The 23,321-nt window shown below is 42.5% G+C and overlaps 1 protein-coding gene and 2 long non-coding RNA genes across 3 annotated transcripts; 1 reads left to right on the top strand and 2 right to left on the bottom strand.

Moving 5' to 3' along the window:
- The first annotated feature begins 681 nt into the window (after positions 1 to 681).
- On the top strand, positions 682 to 2,276 carry LOC311059322. Its single transcript, XR_014602154.1, has 4 exons — positions 682 to 815; positions 923 to 987; positions 1,297 to 1,401; positions 2,013 to 2,276. It is a non-coding gene; the product is annotated as an uncharacterized lncRNA (long non-coding RNA).
- A 10,913-nt stretch (positions 2,277 to 13,189) lies between these two features.
- LOC311058757 (uncharacterized protein) lies at positions 13,190 to 14,555 on the bottom strand. Its single transcript, XM_084076225.1, has 4 exons — positions 14,470 to 14,555; positions 14,295 to 14,359; positions 13,933 to 14,012; positions 13,190 to 13,331 (listed from the first exon to the last, which is right to left on the bottom strand). The coding sequence occupies exons 1-4, from the start codon at positions 14,527 to 14,529 to the stop codon at positions 13,207 to 13,209; spliced, it is 330 nt and encodes a 109-aa protein (XP_083932351.1). The 5' UTR covers positions 14,530 to 14,555; the 3' UTR covers positions 13,190 to 13,206.
- Positions 14,556 to 15,135: 580 nt separating this feature from the next.
- Positions 15,136 to 15,759, bottom strand: LOC311058064. The gene is made up of 3 exons (XR_014602027.1): positions 15,676 to 15,759; positions 15,542 to 15,592; positions 15,136 to 15,270 (listed from the first exon to the last, which is right to left on the bottom strand). It is a non-coding gene; the product is annotated as an uncharacterized lncRNA (long non-coding RNA).
- Between the last annotated feature and the right edge of the window lie 7,562 nt (positions 15,760 to 23,321).

Below are 23,321 nucleotides of genomic sequence, written 5' to 3'. Positions count from 1 at the left end.
GCATCAGGTCCAGGCACGGTGATGGCTTCAGACACAGTGTCAGATACCGGCACAGCATCAGGTCCAGGACCAGCCACGACTCCAGGTACAGCAACAGCAGTGGCTCGAGGCACTCTGTCAGGTCCAGACAGGATGACCGGTCACACCGCAGTGATGGGTCGAGGGAAACGTCAGGTCCAGACATGACAGATCCAGGGACACCGTCAGGCATGGTGAGTTGTCCAAAGGCCCCAAGTAATGAAGACCTTTATAATTCAACAAGTAGTATTGTGCACCCCTAATTGTTACAATATGACAGATTTATTATTTCTCCTGGGTACGATTTATAGTCATCTGTCTTGGAAAGTTGTAATGCTAAAAATATCGCTTTGTAATTTCTAAGACATACTTTTTGTTCTTATTACAGGTGCTATGCAGAGACTGAGAGGCCAACATGGGCATTGCCAACACAAGGTAAGTTCTGAGCTATTTCAATGAAGACAGGACACTGGCCAAGAAAACTGGGGGACACTTTTAATTTGCAACCCTTCTCTCTTCTGCCCTTTCTCTCCTTTACTGTTCTCTCTGTCCTTGTCTCCTCTCCTATCGGGACACAAAAACTGCTCTTCAATTGTAGCAGTGTTTTGTATTATTGTAGGGTGGTGTCTATAATGTCAGATAACATTTATTTGTGTTAATATACACTTACTTATTTTTCAGTATACCAGAAGAAAGTCCTAACCATATTAATAAACATTAAAGAACCTGCCTCTTCAGCGGCCAGTCTCCAGAGAGAGGAGCAACTCCTCAGTGATGTCCAAGCTTTTAATACCCTGGTAGGCTTTACAAAAGTTTGGAAGTAATGAACAGCATAAGATGCACTTGCACACTTTTTATGTTCTTCTGGGGTATGTCAGTGAAAGTTTTCATGGACTTCCAACAGGTGCTGCAACTTTCCCGTAATGGAGGGAAGGACATTAAGGACTGTGTCCACAAAGTTATTGACCGGTATGTTTCAACATGCACTATGAATTAACCCCTGTGTGATGTTTGGGTGCGCTATGGTTTTCAATGTCTGAACACTTATTTGGTTAATTCTTCTAGATGAGGGCCTGACTGCATGTTTCTATTAATTTGCCTTTTTTTTTAGCTTAACACCTGAACCCTCTGTTATGTCATGTCAATGACATAATGGTTGAACATTAAGTTAAAATTAGTAGTATAAACGGTTTATACCATGTTTTACAATAAATCCTAGTCCTACTACATTATTAACATAAATGTCATTTGTTTTTCTTTTTCTTTCTTTTTCATCAGGCTCTTCAGTAACAGCCTGATGGCACAGTTGAACATGAAGGGGAAGGGGAAAAAAGAGAAGACTGCTTTGGAGAAGACTAAGAGGACCTTTTAGAGCAATACAAGGTAAGCCCATATTTCATGTTGACCAAGGACAGACAAGTGGCACCCGCCAATCTCTAAATTTAATTGGGTAAAACATGTCCTTCCATGTTGACATAAAAAAATACAATGCCAACTGTCTACCGTTACCGTTGCTATCATAACATTTTAAATAACTGTGGTGGTTAGGTGTAGAAGGGAGATGGCTTTGTATTAAACTAGTTGTGGATGTACAAGCATTTTTGCATGTCAATATGGAGACTCACAATCAGTTTTATTGTCACTTCCACAATACACACTAGGCATACAGGGGAGCAAAATACCATTCTCCACAACTCATGGTGCACATTAAAAAGAGGCAAACATTAAAAAGTAAAGAGCAGACAACATTGGTAAAAAGTGCTGATGCATTCCATCTTTCAAGATGTTGGTTTTGGGGGCAATATATGGCGAGCATGGGTTCAGGGTTCTGATGGTTTGGGGCAGCTGTTGGATGACCTGCTGGTGCTTCCCCCTGAGCTCTTGAACCTCCTACCAGATGGCAGGAGTTCAATCGAGCTGTGTATTATGTCAGATAGGGACTAGGACAGCATGTTGCCGTTGCACATTTTTTTTTGTCTTTTTCTACTATGCAGATGCAGTCATGAAATTCGACCCAGAAGCCACAGAGGACCTCATAAGGCAGCATGCCGCAGACCACCTCAAGCATGCTCCAGCGAGAAGGGGAGGCGGAGGACACACAGCAGGCACTCAGGACTGATTTAACTTGAACTTTCACTGTCCATTGTGGGGGATCTTAGTGTCACAGTATTGTACAGTATTGTGTAATTTGAACTTGTGTTCTGTTCAACGAAGTAGCTCTGGTTGGACCGAACCCTGGTAGCTCACTGGCTATTCAGTACAGCACTTGTTTAATATTTTTCAGTTGTTGTGGAACCGGCCCAAGCAAAAAGGGTGTCCCTGCAAAGTAGGCTGTGCTATTATGTTTTATTATTATTTTATTTTCATTCGACTAGTGATGTGTAAAAAAAAAGAAAAGATAAGTTAACTGTTCTGTTCTGGATCAAGCTTAATCAGCCCAGTGTGTGTGTGTGTGTGTGTGTGTGTGTGTGTGTGTGTGTGTGTGTGTGTGTGTGTGTGTGTGTGTGTGTGTGTGTGTGTGTGTGTGTGTGTGTGTGTGTGTGTGTGTGTGTGTGTGTGTGTGTGTGTGTGTGTGTGTGTGTGTGTCCTTCTGTATGACCTTCTGTATTCAGTCTTGAAGTAGACTGCATGGAACAACATTGTGGGAGTTAAGTGTCTGTCCCGCTTCTGTTCTGTCAAAAATAATTCAAAGCTGGCTTGATCTGCTGTTTGTTTGAATACTTAATTAATCAGAAAGGTAAACGTCATGAGGTACGTTGAGGCTAAAAGGATAACACAAGTCCTGGGGACTTGTTTCCATTGTGGTCCTATGAACTAGATTCCCTTTCAGGGGGTCTAGTTCCAGTCCACAAATATTCCACAATCATATGGAATATTTGTGGAATACTGTAATTGTGGAACATTTGCAAGAAAAATAAAGAGATAATAAGGAAATAAGTGTGTATTGAATTGTGATTTATTTGTAAACCTCTGTGTACTGTATTCCCAGTTTTCAGAAGGTGGCATAACCGTTTGATCCTGTTCATTTTCCTGTAGCTTTGTTTGATTAGCTTAGCAGCATGTTAACTACTAACTATGTTAAAGCTACAGGAAAATGAACAGGAAATGGGGATTACAGTTATGCACCGAGCCTAGAAAAAGTGTACAAAAGATGTCTATAATTAGTCTAAATTTGACGTAGAAAAGATGACCACATTTGGACTAGAATAAGCCCTTATGTAGAGGTTTGGACGTTCAGAAGACGTCAGACAAAGACGCAATAAAAACTTTCATTCTGCACCCTCCAGAAACCAAAATGGGACGTTCAAAAATGACCTCTCATTGCACAGTGGGAATAAAATAATATACTGTATATGTGAAAACATCTGTTCCATTCCTATTGTCCCCTGAAGATGAAAAGGTCGAGCTCGTTTCCCTGACCCCCAATTGTTATAATCGATCGTTCCTTCCGACCGACGGAGAGGCATACCGGACCGAGGTGGAAGGGCAACACTGCCCTCTAGTGGATAAATCCAGTTTGTTCATGCACATGTTAACCCAGAGTACAGAAGTCCTGACGTCACTCGTCCATCCCCTGGGTCGTAAAGTAATTTCCCTATGGAGAATAACATTGGGTCATCATAGAATCGTCTCATATAAGAATTGTGGTCCAAAAATAAACAAACTGCCTCGGCGATATTGTCAGGGAGGAGCCTCTGCATCGTTTATGATAGTCAGTCACCAGTCCGTTTCTGGCGAAAATTTAACTAATTCGGCAGAAGTAACATTAGCGTTTTCTCACCGTCAGTTGATGCTTCATATCCATAAGAGTAAAACCGCCGGGGTCATTTGTTTATTTTTGGAACACAGTTCTTATTTGACGCGATATTAAACACGTCTATGGGAATTCAGAACGGGGGGAAAAGGTTTTAAATCTTCTAAAGGTCTACGGTATTCTCTAAAATTCAAATGGTAGCTGATATGTCCTAAGTAGGCCGAACGTTGTAGAGTTGGAACGGAGTTTGTAGCTAAAAGTATATATATATATTCTGAATGCCTGACCTAATCATTGCTATGGTTGTGTAGGGGAGTGATAGACTGGTGTACTGCATTGGTCGGGTCTTGAACCTGCAACCTTCGGCTCACCAGGCAGTGACTCTATCCATTCACCTACGGCGGTCTTAGTTAGTTAGTCTAGTAAAGCAGTGGACAAAGTCAGGGTCACAAGTACTAGCGTGGCTAGGACTAGTTGCCGCGGTCCCACACAATAGGGCTAATGGCTAGAGGACCTGTGTCGGTCAGATAGGTTACTCACTCAAGAGAGGGTGCAGGGAGTGGGCGCGGGGGCTTCTTCCCCCCGTGGTTTCCAGATAATAAAGCGGAGGGGTTATAGAACAAATATAAACGGGCAGCTGAAATATTACAGAAAGATTGAGGGAGGGGCGGAGCTAGAGAGGAAGGGGCGGAGCTAGAGAGGAAGGGGTGGAGCCAGAGAGGAAGGGGTGGAGCTAGAGAGAGGAAGGGGCGGAGCTAGAGAGGCGGAGCTAGAGGGGAAAGGGCAGAGCCAGAGAGGAAGGGGCGGAGCTAGAGAGAGGAAGGGGTGGAGCTAGAGAGAGGAAGGGGTGGAGCTAGAGGGGAAGGGGCGGTGCTAGAGAGACACTATAATATAGACACTGACACTATATATAATATAGACACTATATTATAGTGACACTAACACTATAATATAGACACACTAACACTATAATCTATAATATAGACACTATTAGTAAGTATATTAGTTATATATTAGTATTAGTAAGTATATAGAAAAACAAGTTTTTAAATTGCCTGAAACGTACTCCTAACAGTTTTTTGGGGGGACGATTTTGGCCTCCACACTTAGTGATTTTTTCGGATTTAACTTTCTTTTCTGTAAAATAAATTTTACCGAAACGAAAATTACCAATCGACTCTAAATTGCCTGAAACGTGCTCCTAACAGGTTTTTGGGGGGACGATTTTGGCCTCCACACTTAGTGATTTTTTCGGATTTAACTTTCGTTTCGGTAAAATAAATTTAACCGAAACGAAAATTACCAATCAACTCTAAATTGCCTGAAACGTACTCCTAACAGGTTTTTGGGGGGACGATTTTGGCCTCCACACTTAGTGATTTTTTCGGATTTAACTTTCGTTTCTGTAAAATAAATTTTACCGAAACGAAAATTACCAGGCTTGAACCTTTTACCTGCGGCTCACTAGTCAGTGACTCTATCCATTCACCTACAGCTGTTTCCTTGGAATCTGTGGTTCTAAAATGTTTTGTTGTCAACCCCTAAAAATTTACATGTATTTGGGCAGTGGACCCCAATGTGAAAAGATGTAGTGTCAGGGCCCCCCATGAAAAATATTTATATTTATGCTGTAACACATTTTTTAAAAGTTATTTGTCTTGTTTGTTGTTCAAGTCAAAGCACCAGGAAGGCTGTACTTGTCAGCCATCTGTTAGCTCAATGGGTTGAGACGCAGTATTCATGATCCAGAGGCCATGAGTTCAAATCCCATTGATGTCTTTCCTATAAGTCTTTCCTTTGCAGACTGGCTTCCAGAAGATCAAGTGAAAACCACCAGGAAGGCTGTATTTGTCATCCAACTGTTAGCTCAATGGGTTGAGACGCAGTATACATGATCCAGAGGCCATGAGTTCAAATCCCACTGGTGTCTTTACTGTGATGCTTTCCTTTGCAGACTAACTTCTAGAAAAACAAGTTAAAACCACCAGGAAACCTGTAACTCTCAGCCAACAGCATAGCTCAACTGGTAGAGCGTCTGTCCAATAACATGACTTGACTTGACTTGGTTCGATTCCCACTCGAGTCAAGTGTCCCCGGTAACTTGGGGCAACGGATAAATTGACTGATATCCTTAGTGATGCTTCCCTTTGCAGACTAACTTCTAGAAAAAAAACTTAATTCTAAAAAAACAAAAAAACAAGTTATAACCACCAGGAAACCTGTAACTCTCAGCCAACAGCATAGCTCAACTGGTAGAGCGTCTGTCCAATAACATGACTTGACTTGACTTGACTGGGTTCGATTCCCACTCGAGTCAAGTGTCCCCGGTAACTTGGGGCAACGGATAAATTGACTGATATCCTTAGTGATGCTTCCCTTTGCAGACTAACTTCTAGAAAAACAACTTAATTAAAAAAAAAAAAAACAAGTTATAACCACCAGGAAACCTGTAACTCTCAGCCAACAGCATAGCTCAACTGGTAGAGCGTCTGTCCAATAACATGACTTGACTGGGTTCGATTCCCACTCGAGTCAAGTGTCCCCGGTAACTTGGGGCAACGGATAAATTGACTGATATCCTTAGTGATGCTTCCCTTTGCAGACTAACTTCTAGAAAAACAACTTAATTCTAAAAAAAACAAAAACAAGTTATAACCACCAGGAAACCTGTAACTCTCAGCCAACAGCATAGCTCAACTGGTAGAGCGTCTGTCCAATAACATGACTTGACTTGACTGGGTTCGATTCCCACTCGAGTCAAGTATCCCCGGTAACTTGGGGCAACGGATAAATTGACTGATATCCTTAGTGATGCTTCCCTTTGCAGACTAACTTCTAGAAAAACAACTTCATTCTAAAAAAAACAAAAACAAGTTATAACCACCAGGAAACCTGTAACTCTCAGCCAACAGCATAGCTCAACTAGTAGAGCGTCTGTCCAATAACATGGCTTGACTTGACTTGACTGGGTTCGATTCCCACTCGAGTCAAGTGTCCCCGGTAACTTGGGGCAACGGATAAATTGACTGATATCCTTAGTGATGCTTCCCTTTGCAGACTAACTTCTAGAAAAAAAACTTAATTCTAAAAAAAACAAAAACAAGTTATAACCACCAGGAAACCTGTAACTCTCAGCCGACAGCATAGCTCAACTAGTAGAGCGTCTGTCCAATAACATGGCTTGACTTGACTTGACTGGGTTCGATTCCCACTCGAGTCAAGTGTCCCCGGTAACTTGGGGCAATGGATAAATTGACTGATATCCTTAGTGATGCTTCCCTTTGCAGACTAACTTCTAGAAAAACAACTTAATTCTAAAAAACATCACTAAGGATATCAGTCAATTTATCCGTTGCCCCAAGTTACCGGGGACACTTGACTCGAGTGGGAATCGAACCCAGTCAAGTCAAGTCAAGTCATGTTATTGGACAGACGCTCTACCAGTTGAGCTATGCTGTTGGCTGAGAGTTACAGGTTTCCTGGTGGTTATAACTTGTTTTTGTTTTTTTTAGAATTAAGTTGTTTTTCTAGAAGTTAGTCTGCAAAGGGAAGCATCACTAAGGATATCAGTCAATTTATCCGTTGCCCCAAGTTACCGGGGACACTTGACTCGAGTGGGAATCGAACCCAGTCAAGTCAAGTCAAGTCATGTTATTGGACAGACGCTCTACCAGTTGAGCTATGCTGTTGGCTGAGAGTTACAGGTTTCCTGGTGGTTATAACTTGTTTTGTTTTTTTTTTAGAATTAAGTTGTTTTTCTAGAAGTTAGTCTGCAAAGGGAAGCATCACTAAGGATATCAGTCAATTTATCCGTTGCCCCAAGTTACCGGGGACACTTGACTCGAGTGGGAATCGAACCCAGTCAAGTCATGTTATTGGACAGACGCTCTACCAGTTGAGCTATGCTGTTGGCTGAGAGTTACAGGTTTCCTGGTTGTTATAACTTTTTTTTTTTTTTTTAATTAAGTTGTTTTTCTAGAAGTTAGTCTGCAAAGGGCAGCATCACTAAGGATATCAGTCAATTTATCCGTTGCCCCAAGTTACCGGGGACACTTCACTCGAGTGGGAATCGAACCCAGTCAAGTCAAGTCAAGTCATGTTATTGGACAGACGCTCTACCAGTTGAGCTATGCTGTTGGCTGAGAGTTACAGGTTTCCTGGTGGTTATAACTTGTTTTTGTTTTTTTTAGAATTAAGTTGTTTTTCTAGAAGTTAGTCTGCAAAGGGAAGCATCACTAAGGATATCAGTCAATTTATCCGTTGCCCCAAGTTACCGGGGACACTTGACTCGAGTGGGAATCGAACCCAGTCAAGTCAAGTCAAGTTATTGGACAGACGCTCTACCAGTTGAGCTATGCTGTTGGCTGAGAGTTACAGGTTTCCTGGTGGTTATAACTTGTTTTGTTTTTTTTAGAATTAAGTTGTTTTTCTAGAAGTTAGTCTGCAAAGGGAAGCATCACTAAGGATATCAGTCAATTTATCCGTTGCCCCAAGTTACCGGGGACACTTGGCTCGAGTGGGAATCGAACCCAGTCAAGTCAAGTCAAGTCATGTTATTGGACAGACGCTCTACCAGTTGAGCTATGCTGTTGGCTGAGAGTTACAGGTTTCCTGGTGGTTTTACTTGTTTTTTTTTTTTTTAGAATTAAGTTGTTTTTCTAGAAGTTAGTCTGCAAAGGGAAGCATCAGTCAATTTATCCGTTGCCCCAAGTTACCGGGGACACTTGACTCGAGTGGGAATCGAACCCAGTCAAGTCAAGTCATGTTATTGGGCAGACGCTCTACCAGTTGAGCTATGCTGTTGGCTGAGAGTTACAGGTTTCCTGGTGGTTTTAACTTGTTTTTCTGGAAGTTAGTCTGCAAAGGAAAGCATCACAGTAAAGACACCAGTGGGATTTGAACTCATGGCCTCTGGATCATGTATACTGCGTCTCAACCCATTGAGCTAACAGTTGGATGACAAATACAGCCTTCCTGGTGGTTTTCACTTGATCTTCTGGAAGCCAGTCTGCAAAGGAAAGACTCATAGGAAAGACATCAATGGGATTTGAACTCATGGCCTCTGGATCATGAATACTGCGTCTCAACCCATTGAGCTAACAGATGGCTGACAAGTACAGCCTTCCTGGTGCTTTGACTTGAACAACAAACAAGACAAATAACTTTAAAAAATTTTGTTACAGCATGAATATAAATATTTTTCATGGGGGGCCCTGACACTACATCTTTTCACATTGGGGTCCACTGCCCAAATACATGTCAATTTGGGGGGTTGACAACAAAACATTTTAGAACCACAGATTCCAAGGAAACAGCTGTAGGTGAATGGATAGAGTCACTGACTAGTGAGCCGCAGGTAAAAGGTTCAAGCCTCAGCCACAGCAGCAAGTCAGGATGTCAAATCAAATAGGTACTATTAGGAGTGAAATGGTTGTGTTTCTTCACCCCAACTGCACATGACAGCAGTTTTATATCTGTTTACATGTACGTTATTTTCAGTGATGAAGACAAATCGCACAGACGTTCACTGTACTTTAGTACATTTTATAAACTTATGACTCTGAGTAGAGTATAGCCTGACTTAAACAAACAAATAACAATTTAGTATAGTCAGACTTTTTTTTACACAACTTACATTTTTTAATCAAACTACCAAAACGAAAGTTGGTCACCACCGAAACGAAAGTTAAATCCGAAAAAATCACTAAGTGTGGAGGCCAAAATCGTCCCCCCAAAAACCTGTTAGGAGTACGTTTCAGGCAATTTAGAGTTGATTCGTAATTTTCGTTTCGGTAAAATTTATTTTACCGAAACGAAAGTTAAATCCGAAAAAATCACTAAGTGTGGAGGCCAAAATCGTCCCCCCAAAAACCTGTTAGGAGTATGTTTCAGGCAATTTAGAGTTGATTGGTAATTTACGTTTCGGTAAAATGTATTTTACCGAAACGTAAGTTAAATCCGAAAAAATCACTAAGTGTGGAGGCCAAAATCGTCCCCCCAAAAAACTGTTAGGAGTAGTACTTTAGTAGTAGTACTGAAACATTTCAGGCAATTTAGAGTCGATTGGTAATTTTCGTAGTATAGTCAGACTTTTGTTTCCTTTCATTTTCTGACATGATGTTAATCAGAGCGCCATAGCTGAGTGGTTAGTGGGCCTGCCTGGTGAACCAGAGGTCCTGGATGTCCTGGGTACGATTCCAGGTCAGGTCAACAATGTGGCAATCTTAGAGTGATTTGAGGCTGTTAGTTGTTAAAGTGCAGAGGACACATTTCACGTATGTGCCTAACAGTATATACTTAGCGAGCACACTGACGTTATTGTCACTACTTATTTGGCCCGTTTTTTGACCCCCAACAAGTCCTTCATACTTTTAGCTACAAAATCCGTTCCAACTCTACAACGTTCGGCCTACTTAGGACATATCGGCTACCATTTGAATTTTAGAGAATACCTTAGAGCTTTAGAAAATTTAAAACCTCTAGAACCGTAAACCTTTAAAACCTTTCCCCCCCGTTCTGAATTCCCATAGACGTGTTTAATATCGCGTCAAATAAGAACTGTGTTCCAAAAATAAACAAATGACCCCGGCGGTTTTACTCTTATGGATATGAAGCATCAACTGACGGTGAGAAAACGCTGATGTTACTTCTGCCGAATTAGTTAAATTTTCACCAGAAACGGACCGTTTCAAATATGAGTGACTGACTATCATAAACGATGCAGAGGCTCCTCCCTGACAATATCGCCGAGGCAGTTTGTTTATTTTTGGACCACAATTCTTATGAGACGATTCTATGATGACCCAATGTTATTCTCCATAGGGAAATTACTTTACGACCCAGGGGATGGACGAGTGACGTCAGGACTTCTGTACTCTGGGTTAACATGTGCATGTACAAACTGGATGTATCCACTAGAGGGCAGTGTTGCCCTTCCACCTCGGTCCGGTATGCCTCTCGGTCGGTCGGAAGGAACGATCGATTATAACAACTTGACCATACCCGGTGAAGGGCGCAGACGAAAGAAGTTGCAAAGTTGGGGTTAATGCAGGTCCTGTCGCGCGGTTTCTCCCCCGCGTGCGTCCCGTCGTGGCGCCCACCCCCCCTCCCCCTGCCGCTCCCGTCGCGCCACCCGCCGGCCCGCGGTCACCCCTCCCCACGGGCGGATATATATATATATATCAGCACTTTGTTCGCTGAAGCTGTGTGTGAGGTCGTCATTGTAGAGGGATGTGTCGTAGGTGGTTCTCGTTGTGTGTGTGTGTGTGTGTGTGTGTGTATATGTGTGTGTGTGTGTGTGTGTGTGTGTGTGTGTGTGTGTGTGTGTGTGTGTGTGTGTGTGTGTGTGTGTGATGTTGCTGGCTGTTGTTGGCTTTCAGGGGGTGGAGTCCTGGTAGTGATAGGAATGATTGGAATGTGATGTGTTGCCATGTCCGCCTATTGTAAGCGCTTTAGGGGCAATGTTGGTGTTATAGGGTTCGTTTGGTTTGGCCTTGTTTTCATAGACCTTGCTTCTTGTTTCTCTCGCGAAACCTGGCAACGACGCATGCGCAGTTTGTTCAAGAGTCCACCCAACCAAGACACCACCACCACCGTGAGGTTACTAGAATTATAGTAGGATTGGGGGTCAGGGAAACGAGCTCGACCTTTTCATCTTCAGGGGACAACAGGAATGGAACAGATGTTTTCACATATACAGTATATTATTTTATTCCCACTGTGCAATGAGAGGTCATTTTCAAACGTCCCATTTTGGTCCCTGGAGGGTGCAGACTTAAAGTTTTAATTGCGTCTTTGTCTGACGTCTTCTGAACGTCCAAACCTCTACATAAGGGCTTATTCTAGTCCAAATGTGGTCATCTTTTCTACGTCAAATTTAGACTAATTATAGACATCTTTTGTACACTTCTTCTAGGCTCGGTGCATAACTGTAATCCCCATTTCCTGTTCATTTTCCTGTAGCTTTAACATAGTTAGTAGTTAACATGCTGCTAAGCTAATCAAACAAAGCTACAGGAAAATGAACAGGATCAAATGGTTATGCCACCTTCTGAAAACTGGGAATACAGTACACAGAGGTTTACAAATAAATCACAATTCAATACACACTTATTTCCTTATTATCTCTTTATTCTTCTTGTGAATACACAGCTGCGCAAACAAATGTTCCACAATTACAGTATTCCACAAATATTCCATATGATTGTGGAATATTTGTGGACTGGAACTAGACCCCCTGAAATGGAATCTAGTTCATAGGACCACAACGGAAACAAGTCCCCAGGACTTGTGTTATCCTTTTAGCCTTAACGTACCAATGACGTTTACCTTTCTGACTAATTAAGTATTCAAACAAACAGCAGATCAATCCACTTTGAATTATTTTTGACTCCCACAATGTTGTTCCATGCAGTCTAGCTCAAGACTGAATACAGAAGGTCATACAGAAGGACACACACACACACACACACACACACACACACACACACACACACACACACACACACACACACACACACACACACACACACACACACACACACACACACACACACACACACACACACACACACACACACACACACACACAAACACACACAGCAGTCACTAGGGCTGATTAAGCTTGATCCAGAACAGAACAGTTAACTTCTCTTTTTTTTTTTTACACGTCAGAATCAGAATCAGGTTTATTGTCACATCACAGGTTTACAAGGTACAAAAGTGGGTGAAATTCGTTTTTGTACATCCTTCCCATCGCAACATTAATTTCCATAGAAAGAAGAGGGGGGGAGGAAGAAGAGGGGTGAGGGGCAAGTGGGAAGGAGATCAAACAAGAGAACAACAGAAGGCCAAACAAGTTATCTACATATTTACAAAGTACCTGAGATAATAAAAACTAAGGTGCCTGAGCATAGCAGCAATGTATGTATACTGTGCATGATATACTTATGGACGTTAAGGTGCTTAGAGAAAAAGAGCACAATAAAAAAAAGTCAGTGCGTTATACATGGGATTAAGGTGCAAAAGGTCAGTGCGTGTCCACCTAGGGTGGACTGACCCTGGTATAATCCGCAAGTAGCTCCATGAGGGAGAGCAACAAAGAAGTCATTTGTACCTCGTGTAGTCCACAGGTATGTCCGAGGGGGGCTAAGTCCAAGTCAAGTCCAAGTCCACGTCACTAGTCGAATGAAAATAAAATAATAATAAAACATAATAGCGTAGCCTACTTTGCAGGGACACCCTTTTTGCTTGGGCCGGTTCCACAACAACTGAAAAATATTAAACAAGTGCTGTACTGAATAGCCACTGAGCTACCAGGGTAAGGTCCAACCAGAGCTACTTCGTTGAACAGAAGACAAGTTCAAATGACACAATACTGTACAATACTGTGACACTAAGATCCCCCACAATGGACAGTGAAAGTTCAAGTTAAATCAGTCCTGAGTGCCTGCTGTGTGTCCTCCGCCTCCCCTTCTCGCTGGAGCATGCTTGAGGTGGTCTGCGGCATGCTGCCTTATGAGGTCCTCTGTGGCTTCTGGGTCGAATTTCATGACTGCATCTGCATAGTAGAAAAATAAAATAAAAAATGTGCAACGGCAACATGCTGTCCTAGTCCCTATCTGACATAATACATAGCTTGATTGAACTCCTGCCATCTGGTAGGAGGTTCAAGAGCTCAGGGGGAAGCACCAGCAGGTCATCCAACAGCTGCCCCAAACCATCAGAACCCTGAACCCATGCTCGCCATATATTGCCCCCAAAACCAACATCTTGAAAGATGGATTGCACTTTGAATGCATCAGCACTTTTTACCAATGTTGTCTGCTCTTTACTTTTTAATGTTTGCCTCTTTTTAATGTGCACCATGAGTTGTGGAGAATGGTATTTTGCTCCCCTGTTTGCCTAGTGTGTATTGTGGAAGTGACAATAAAACTGATTGTGAATCTCCATATTGACATGCAAAAATGCTTGTACATCCACAACTAGTTTAATACAAAGCCATCTCCCTTCTACACCTAACCACCAGTTATTTAAAATGTTATGATAGCAACGGTAACGGTAGACAGTTGGCATTGTATTTTTTTATGTCAACAGGGAAGGACATGTTTTACCCAATTACATTTAGATTTGTCCTTGGTCAACATGAAATATGGGCTTACCTTGTATTGCGCTGAAAGTCGCAGTCTTCTCTTTTTCCCCCTTCATGTTCAACTGTGCCATCAGACTGTTACTGAAGAGCCTTAATAAAAACAAATTACATTTAATAATGTAGTAGGATTAGGATTTATTGTAAAACATGGTATAAACCCTTTATACTACTAATTTTCACTTAATGTTCAACCATTATGTCATTGACATAACAGAGGATACAGGTGTTAAGCTAAAAAAAATGCAAATTAATGGAAACATGCAGTCAGGCGCTCATCTAGAAGAATTAACCAAATAAGTGTTCACACATTGAAAACCACAGCGCACCCAAACATCACACAGGGGTTAATTCATAGTGTATGTTGAAACTTACCTGTCAAGAACTTTGTGGACACAGTCCTTAACGTCCTTCCCTCTATAACGGGAAAGTTGCAGCACCTGTTGGAATAAGTCCATGAAAACTTTCACTGACATATCCCAGAGGAACGTAAAAAGTGTGCGAGTGCATCTTATGCTGTTCATTACTTCCAGACTCTTGAAAAGCCTACCAGGGTATTAAAAGCTTGGACATCACTGAGGAGTTGCTCCTCTCTCTGGAAGTCCTCCATTCTCTCAACATGACTGGCCGCTGAAGAGGCAGGTTCTTTAATGAATATTAATATGGTCAGGACTTTCTTCTGGTATACTGAAAAATAAGTAAGTGTACATTAACACAGAGAAATGTTATAGACACCACCCTACAATGATACAAAACACTGATATAATTGATTTTTTGTGTCCCGATAGGAGAGGAGAGAGAGAGAACAGTAAAGGAAGAAAGGAGAGAATGGGCAGAAGAGAGAAGGGTTGTAAAATAAGTGTCCCCCAGTTTTTTGGGGGTCTTCATTGAAATAGCTCAGAACTTACATTGTGTTGGCAATGGGAATGCCCATGTTGGCCTCTCAGTCACTGCATAGCACCTGTAATAAGAACAAAAGTACATTTTAGAAATGACAAAGTGATATTTTTGCATTAAAACGTTCCAAGACAGATGACTATACATTAGATGAGAAATAATAAATATGTTATATTGTAACAATTAGGGGTGCACAATACTACTTTCTGAATTGTAAAGGTTTTGATTACTTGGGGCCTTTGGACAACTCACCATGCCTGACCGTGTCCCTGGATCTGTCATGTCTGGACCTGACCGTGTTCCTCGAGCCATCACTGTGGTGGGACCTGTCATCATGTCTGGACCTGACAGAGTGCCTCCGAGCTGTTGCTGTACCTGGAGTCGTGGCTGGTCCTGGACCTGATGCTGTGCCGGTATCTGACACTGTGTCTGGAGCCATCACTGTGCCTGATGGCTGGAGCCATCACTAAAGACTTAATACTTGGACATAATACTACTACAATACCATGTCACACTGAAAAAGACTACCCCTACTGGTTGGTCTTAGATGTTGACAATCACACATCTCCTCTGATACACATAGTTCAACACATTGAGCCTGTAACTACTTACTCATTGCTTGTGAATTAGGTATGGTAATGATTTCTTTAGTATGCACAACATGTAACACCTTGTACTGACTGTACTTAAAATGTGTTGGTGCAATGGAGAAAGTGAATACTCACGGGGTGTGGACATTTCTCTGCTCCGAGGTGCTACACTTGCATGTCGGGAGCCTGGAAAAGACAAAGAATGTTCTTAGATACCAAATATTGATTTGTAAACAAATGGTGACTGCTTAAATGTGATTCATACTCACTGTGTGTAGACATTTCCCTGTGCCAAGACCCCTCAGCATGCTCCAACTCGACAGACATGGTGTCCACCACGACATCCACCAGGCCATCCAGGGCTTGATTTTCAGAGTCTGAAACATAACAATCAGCTTTTTTTCAGATTTCATGTTGTGTGTACCCAATACATCATTATCATATTTCATAAATTGACATCAATACTCAACAAGCATTGAGTAACACATTGTTGTGTTACTCAATGCAGTCCTGGCTGGACTGCAACTGCAACTTTGATTGTCATTTTTGACATTGGACTTATAAATTGATTATAGAAGAAAGTTACCCATCATGCTCGCCTCCCCCGAATCATCATCAGATTCTGTTAAAGTACAAAACGTCATATAAAACATGAATGGTCTACAATGTGAGAAAAAATATGTTTTGCACAAATCGGCCTCCTGGTGGCGCTATAAAAGGCCCATGTGAAAAGTTTGGGGCAGAGGTTCTGCAGTGGCCTCCAGGGAGTGTGTGTGCACAGTTTCACGACGAGCAAGCCAACGGTGCCGGAGATTAGCTGTACACAGAATGACGGACGGACGGACGGACAGACAGACAGAGGGCAAAACATACTCTCTCGCTATGCCTTTCGGCCTGGCGGAGACAAAAAACATACTCTCTCGCCATGCCTTTCGGCCTGGCGGAGACAACAACTAAGCGTCTTGCTTTATCAGCAGCACTGTCCCCCACACGGAGGCCACAGGCATTATATGAAACAATCTTCATGAAAAGTTTGTGCGGTTTTGAGGTAGTGACCCCACAACAGCACGTATACTGGATCCAATAACTTCAGACTTGCGTGGCTCAAAGTAGCGCAAAATGAGTTTAAAAAAGGAAAATAGCAGATCTACAACACTCTCTAACACTCTCTGCCCTGCTGGGACCCCTTGATTTCGGATTTTATCTTTCATCTATGATATTGTAATAGTTATCATAACTGTCATATATAATGTAATAGCTATCTTAACTATCATAACTATCATATGTAATCATGACTATCATATATAATCATATTGCGATAGTTATCATAACGATCCATAATCATAACTATCATAATCATATTCCGATAGTTAGCATAACTATCATATTGTATTAGTTGTCATAACTAGGATAAGAACAGGAGAAATGGAAGAACAGGAGCAGTCCAGGAGATGATGGGGTCAAATAAACAGGATTCTCCTGGTGAGAACAGAAGGGTTGGCAGGTCTGCATAAGTCTCTGGGGCCCCGCCGGGGCCCCCAGCTCGCTCCTCTGTGGCTGGCAGATGAAGTGTGCAATTTCGCACTCCCGACGTCAAGCGACTGGACCAAAGGAAAATGTATGACCTGCCCTGGCATTTGTCCTCATTTCTCTCTCAAATGTGCAAACACTATTACCCTTGGGTTATCTCAAGGGGTGTGATGAGGATTTGCCTCTCCTCTCCTCTCCTCTCCTCTCCTCTCCTCTCCTCTCCTCTCCTCTCCAGCAGACATGCAGTGGTGTAAAGTAACTAAGTAAATGTACTTAAGTACATTTACTTAAGTACTGTACTTATGTAACATTTTGCGGTATTTTTTACTTTACTGGAGTGTTTCCAATTTCCAATACTTTTACTTCTACCCCACTACATCTCAGAGGCAAATATTGTACTTTTACTCCACTACAATTATTTGAGAACTTTAGTTACTAGTTACTTTGTACATTTTTATTATTATTACAAAACATGTATTAACTACTTAAGCCTTTTATATACTTTGGCTACTTGAAAATAGCCTATCTACAAGTTCACAATGCGTCGCGATGCGACGCATTGTGAGCTTGTAGATCTGCCATTTTCAAAAGATGTATGTACATTTTGAAACCTGAAATGGGACTTCCTGCACAATGATGAGTACTTTTACTTTTGGTACTTTAAGTACATTTTGATACCAGTACTTTTGTACTTTTACTCAAGTGAATTTTGAATTCTTGACTTTTACTTGTATTTCTACATTGCAGAATTGATACTTTTACTTAAGTAAAAAATGCGAGTACTTTTTCCACCACTGCAGACATGCCGTCAAAACACGTGGAGAGAGAGAAGCTAAGGGGGAGGCAGAGGGTGGAAAGCGGTGGAAATGGAGCAGACGTTTGTTGTGGCCGTTGATTTGTCGCCTGATAAGGGTGGCACACACACACACACACACACACACACACACACACACACACACACACAGGCAGCCAAGAATTGATGGCTTGTTCGTGAGGACCGCGGCTCCTCTGTGAGATATTTTCAAAATGATTGATTTACAATAAAGTGGCTCCGGGTGTGTGCACGCAGGCAGAACTGATGCAGATCGATCCCCGCTGAAATTGATTGATCAGCCATTTAGCTTGGCAATGTGTTTACCGAACGAAAAACCACGCGGTGTACTCTCAGCCCAGGCAGCTCCTCTCCCCAATAAAAAGGGAAGAGAAACGCCACCTCTGGGCCCGTCTCAGTGCTCTGGCATTGGCAGCAGAAAACAAGCCATATCAGACTATGAACCATAAAAATGTAATCATACAGTGAGAGGTGCTGGTATAAATGTTTACGATTGTGTACTTTATTCTGCTATCAATGTGTCCTTCTGTGACTTGGAGATACTGCGCTTTTAAAAACAATGTCTCACCACCTGCAATGTGCAGGGAGCAGGATAGTGTTTGCCTTATCACAGTGTCACATTGAGAGTTTCATGGCGACGCACAGAGGTAACTTATGACAGTGGCATTCCAGGAAATGAGCAGCGCGTTTCTCAGCAGCGCCGGCAGCAATACCATGCAGCAGCAGCAAGGCTGGAAACGTGGCAGGAGTAGGTGCAGGTAGACAACAACCTAAAATAAGCAGATAGTTAAGCTTGTATTCTGGCACTAAATGTGTGCAATGGGTCTCAGAATGAATATACTGTATGTGTCTGCCAATACATATAACGTGAATGAATCATTATGTCTATAACCAAGGAATGTGTACATTAATATATGAACAGTATATCAGCAATGAGTGTATAAATGAAGTCTGTCATCCATGAATACACTATATGAGTGAATGAATATGAATGCATGATCTATCAACTGAATATATGAATAAGTATATGCAGGCTACAGTGTATTCAACCCTATAGGTTGAATAGACCTACTGTATAGGGTATAATAGTACTATTATTAGTATTATTATCTATGCCTCTGGTAGAGGAATCTCCATAACTAAAGCTCCTTGTGGCTTCACACATCAGGATGGTAATAAACTAGAAAGTACTGTTCCTGAAGAAACAGTGTGGGATCGCTAAGAATGTTGAGGGTATTGAGTCACCGGCTTCGAATGCTATCAATGCATTGAATGGGAGATTATCACGTTTTATCAGACCATTGAATGGGCGAAGTAGGCGAGCTACCGTCTACCCCGCGATTTGTCAGACCATTCATTGGGCGTAATCAGGAGCTACTGACCTACCGACGGAGGCGGAGCAGTCCCCACAACAATATTTACGATTCTGTCCATATCGGTACATAACTCGAACGGCGCTGAGTAGGCACAGGCGAGGGTCGCACCGCTCCGGACGGCAACTCAGTCGCCTTAGCTCCTTCGGTGGCCCGTCGCGGGGCTCCACCTCGCCTGAGACTGCGCGCCTCCGTCATGGTCCGAAACCGAAACAACCAAAACCAAAACCGAAACTAAAGTATTTAAGTCATCTCCGTCGGTAGGTCAGTAGCTCCTGATTACGCCCACTGAATGGTCTGATAAATCGCGGGGTAGACGGTAGGTCGCCTACTTCGCCCATTCAATGGTCTGATAGAACGTGATAATCTCCCATTCTATGCATTGATAGCATCCGAATCAGGTGATTGAGTATTGATAGTTTTACGTTAACGTATTAGTAGTGTTAAAGGTTTTAACGGTTTAAGTTTCGATTAGCTTGGATTCCCCATTGATGATGTCACTGGCTGCTGTGGTCGAGCCTTGTACTTGGAACCTTCGGCTCACTAGTCAGTCACTTTATCCATTTACCTACAGCTGTCTCTCTGGATTACTTCGTCTCCATTCATTGACTTATTGTATGCTTCATCATGCTTTTATCAAGATTTCTTTGGAAAATAGGAGATCTACAAGCTCGCAACGCATCGCATCACGACGCATTGTGTGCTTGTAGATCGGCTATTTTCAAATAGCTGATGTAATAGGGCTCAGAAGTGATAAAACTGGATGCTTCTTCGGGGCTTGTTTTCATAGACCTGGTCGCTTGTTTCACTCACAAAATCTGGCAACGCTGCCTTTCAGGCATCTTCACCTGGGATGACGCTTGGATGGCGGCCACACTCAGGGCTTCAGGTGAAGGGCTCAGAGGTCGAAGGCTCAGGCCTGTACACCCGATGGCAATCCATTCTTCAAAGTGTCAGAAAATAATCAGATCATCAGTCATCAAAACAATGACTACTGTATTAATGGTTTGGATGAATCTCTGTATACATGATGAATATTATGAAAAAGAGAAGCAAATGTAGAAATTAACTGTAGCGAATGGTAAACGCTGATGCTGGAATCTCCAACCAATAAATGTGTAATCGTCAAGCTGATATAAAAGGATAATATCGTTTCTGTCGGGCAGTGGCGTAGCCAGAATGCTAGCTGAGGCTGGGCCTAAGGAGTCGCGGGTGGGCACACATGCACGCGCACGTTATTAGCGGTTTCTGATGCTTTTTTCGTGGGTTTGTGACGGATTTCGGGTACCTATATATACACCGTTATCAAAATGGCTGAATAGGACATTAACATTTAAAAAACATTTTTTTTTTTTTGGGTGGGCAGAAAAAACAAATGCGTGGGCCCAGGCCTACCTATGCCCACCCGTGGCTACGCCCCTGCTGTCGGGTGGAAAGCTCATATCTCCAAAATACGTACTTTTCAGGATTCAAATAAAGACATTGCAAAAGTAGCAGATCTACAAGCTCAAAACACGTGGCTTTGCGCCGCGTTTTGAGCTTGCGGATCTGCTACTTTTGATGCTTTTGTATGACGCTGTAGTATGATCAAGTAGGGCATTCATTTACAAAAACACACAAAATGTTAGAATATGGAGATAAGAGGTTTCTGCCCGACAGCAACAATATGATATGACAGTAACTTCATAATGCTACAGTAGCTCTGTATTACAGAGAGACACAGAAAGAAATACATTGTGATTTACTGGAATATTACAAGAACTCGTGAATGTAATGTTGAATTAATCTGCATTTCTGTTTTTAGTGAATTCCTTACCATTCACAGATGGCCAGGATATATTAAACAACTATGCTTGTTTAAAGCCGTGGTTCATTTGTTTTTGATGTAGAGACTAAGCAGTGCATTTGAGAAGTCTTGACGGGTCATTTGATAAATCAATAAAATCCAACGTCTGAAATAATTTTCCAGACGACCCGTCAGGTAGCTAAATGAAACAGTTGCTCTAGAGAAGTATTGAGCCGTCATCGGTCAATCCATCCAGTCCGTAATGATTAGATATCCATGACAGTGATGTGACGGCTAGTGACACCAATTACAGCCATCACCTTTGACCCCGGCGGATCAAACAGAGACATGCGTGATGTACACAGACACACAGGAGCACAGACATACAGTACACTACACCAGAGGCTCTCAAAATGAGGTCCAGGGACCCCCCAGGCGTCATTGTGTTAATATAGCATTAAAATCTGTTTGCCCGCTTTAACATAGCTATTTGAAAATAGCTTATCTACAAGCTAAGCCAGGTATAAAATAAAACATGTACATACAATTCTGAATATTCTTGAACATTTTAACAACACAAATCTTGTATGTGGAGTCCCTGGCACAACATATATCCAGATGGGGGGGTCGGCGGTCAAATACATATCAATTTGGGGGTCCTTGACATGAAAAAGATTGACAACACACTTCTATGTATGTCACATCACCACTGCTCCCCCCCTGACAGAACCATTATGTGTGTGTGTGTGTGTGTGTGTGTGTGTGTGTGTGTGTGTGTGTGTGTGTGTGTGTGTGTGTGTGTGTGTGTGTGTGTGTGTGTGTGTGTGTGTGTGTGTGTGTGTGTGTGCACACGTGTGTCTGTGCGTATCTGTGTGAGACAGAGAGAGGGAGACAGAAAATGAGACCAATCCAGAGATCCAGGCCCCATCGCGGTGGAGCTGCAGCCGTGATAATAGCGTCCATGACGATGAGGCATGCCGGGCGTATCAGTGGTATGGGCCAGATAAACAGCCATCCTTTAGGAAAACAAGAAGGTCATTACAGCAGCTTGTCAAATCAATGGCCGCCGTGTCCAACTTGATTAAGCCCTCTCCCCCTCAGCTCTGACACACTGTCAATAGCCTGGCCCCCACAATGCAAGCACGGAGCGCACGCATGCGCATGCACGCACACACGCACGCACGCACACACACATGCGCGTGAGTGTTTGTATTACTATACTTGTGAGGACATCAACATTTTAGGCCATGTTATCAATGCAATTGTTTTTATATATTTTGCAATTTTTAACCGCAAGCCTAAAGCCGAAAATGTGCAGATCTACAGGCTCACAACACGTTAGTGTTAGTGTTAGTGAGGACATCAACGCTTTAGTACAATGAAAACAAACCTCAAGCTTGTGAGCTTTGTACATATATTTTTGGTGCCCAACACTGGCGCACAATTAAATATAAATCTAGGCATAATTCCAATCCTAAACCTAGCCTCTAAATGTCTAATCGTAACCCTAACCTGAATCTATTCATAATTGTATTAATAAGTATACAAATATTTTATTTATATTGTAGTTAAAACCCTTTCTCTCGTGAGGGCCAGGAAAATTGTCCTCACCATGTCTATTTGTCAAATTCTACTATACTTGTGGGGACATTTGGCCCGCACAAATATACAAGTACACACACGAGCGCACACACACGCATGCACACACACGAGCGCACGCAAACGCACGCACGCACGCACGCACGCACGCACGCACGCACGCACACACACACACACACACACACACACACACACACACACACACACACACACACACACACACACACACACACACACACACACACACACACACACACACACACACACACACACACACACACACACACACACACACACACACACACAGCACACACAGCATCAGATGATTGCAGTGAAATAGCCATCAGTCAGGGAGCTGAGGTGAACTAATGATTCCCTGTGCTGCCTATTAGAACTACATGACAACTCAATCCTGTTCACGGAAAAGAGAAATGGGGGAGGGAGGGGGAAGGGGGGAGGGGCAGGCAGGCAGGATGCAAGGAGAGGAAGGAAGGAAAAGGGGGGGGGGAAAAAGTGACCTTGTAGCGGCATCATTTGAGGCTGAATTAAATTGGCAAGAGCAGCTAATCTTTACCTGGGGGCGATTAACAGAATTAGAGAAGAACAACAAAAGGCACAGTGGAGGGCTTGTCTGGGGCTTTTCCCTGCTTGGCGATGCCATTTGTAATTTGTGTTGGATGTCTTTGTGCCGGAAAGGTCGGTTCATCTATAAAAAAAAAAATCCTCAGTGCTGTCGTTTTCCTCCGCCTCCTTAATTTTGTAGTTCTAAAGCTTAATGTAATGTCTGACACAAAC

The sequence above is a fragment of the Gymnoscopelus microlampas genome (assembly GCF_963454915.1).
Source record: "Gymnoscopelus microlampas genome assembly, chromosome: 13".
In the NCBI taxonomy this organism is placed as follows: Eukaryota; Metazoa; Chordata; class Actinopteri; order Myctophiformes; family Myctophidae; genus Gymnoscopelus; species Gymnoscopelus microlampas.
Note: the sequence above shows the minus strand (reverse complement) of the source record. Positions and strands in the feature narration are given on the sequence as shown.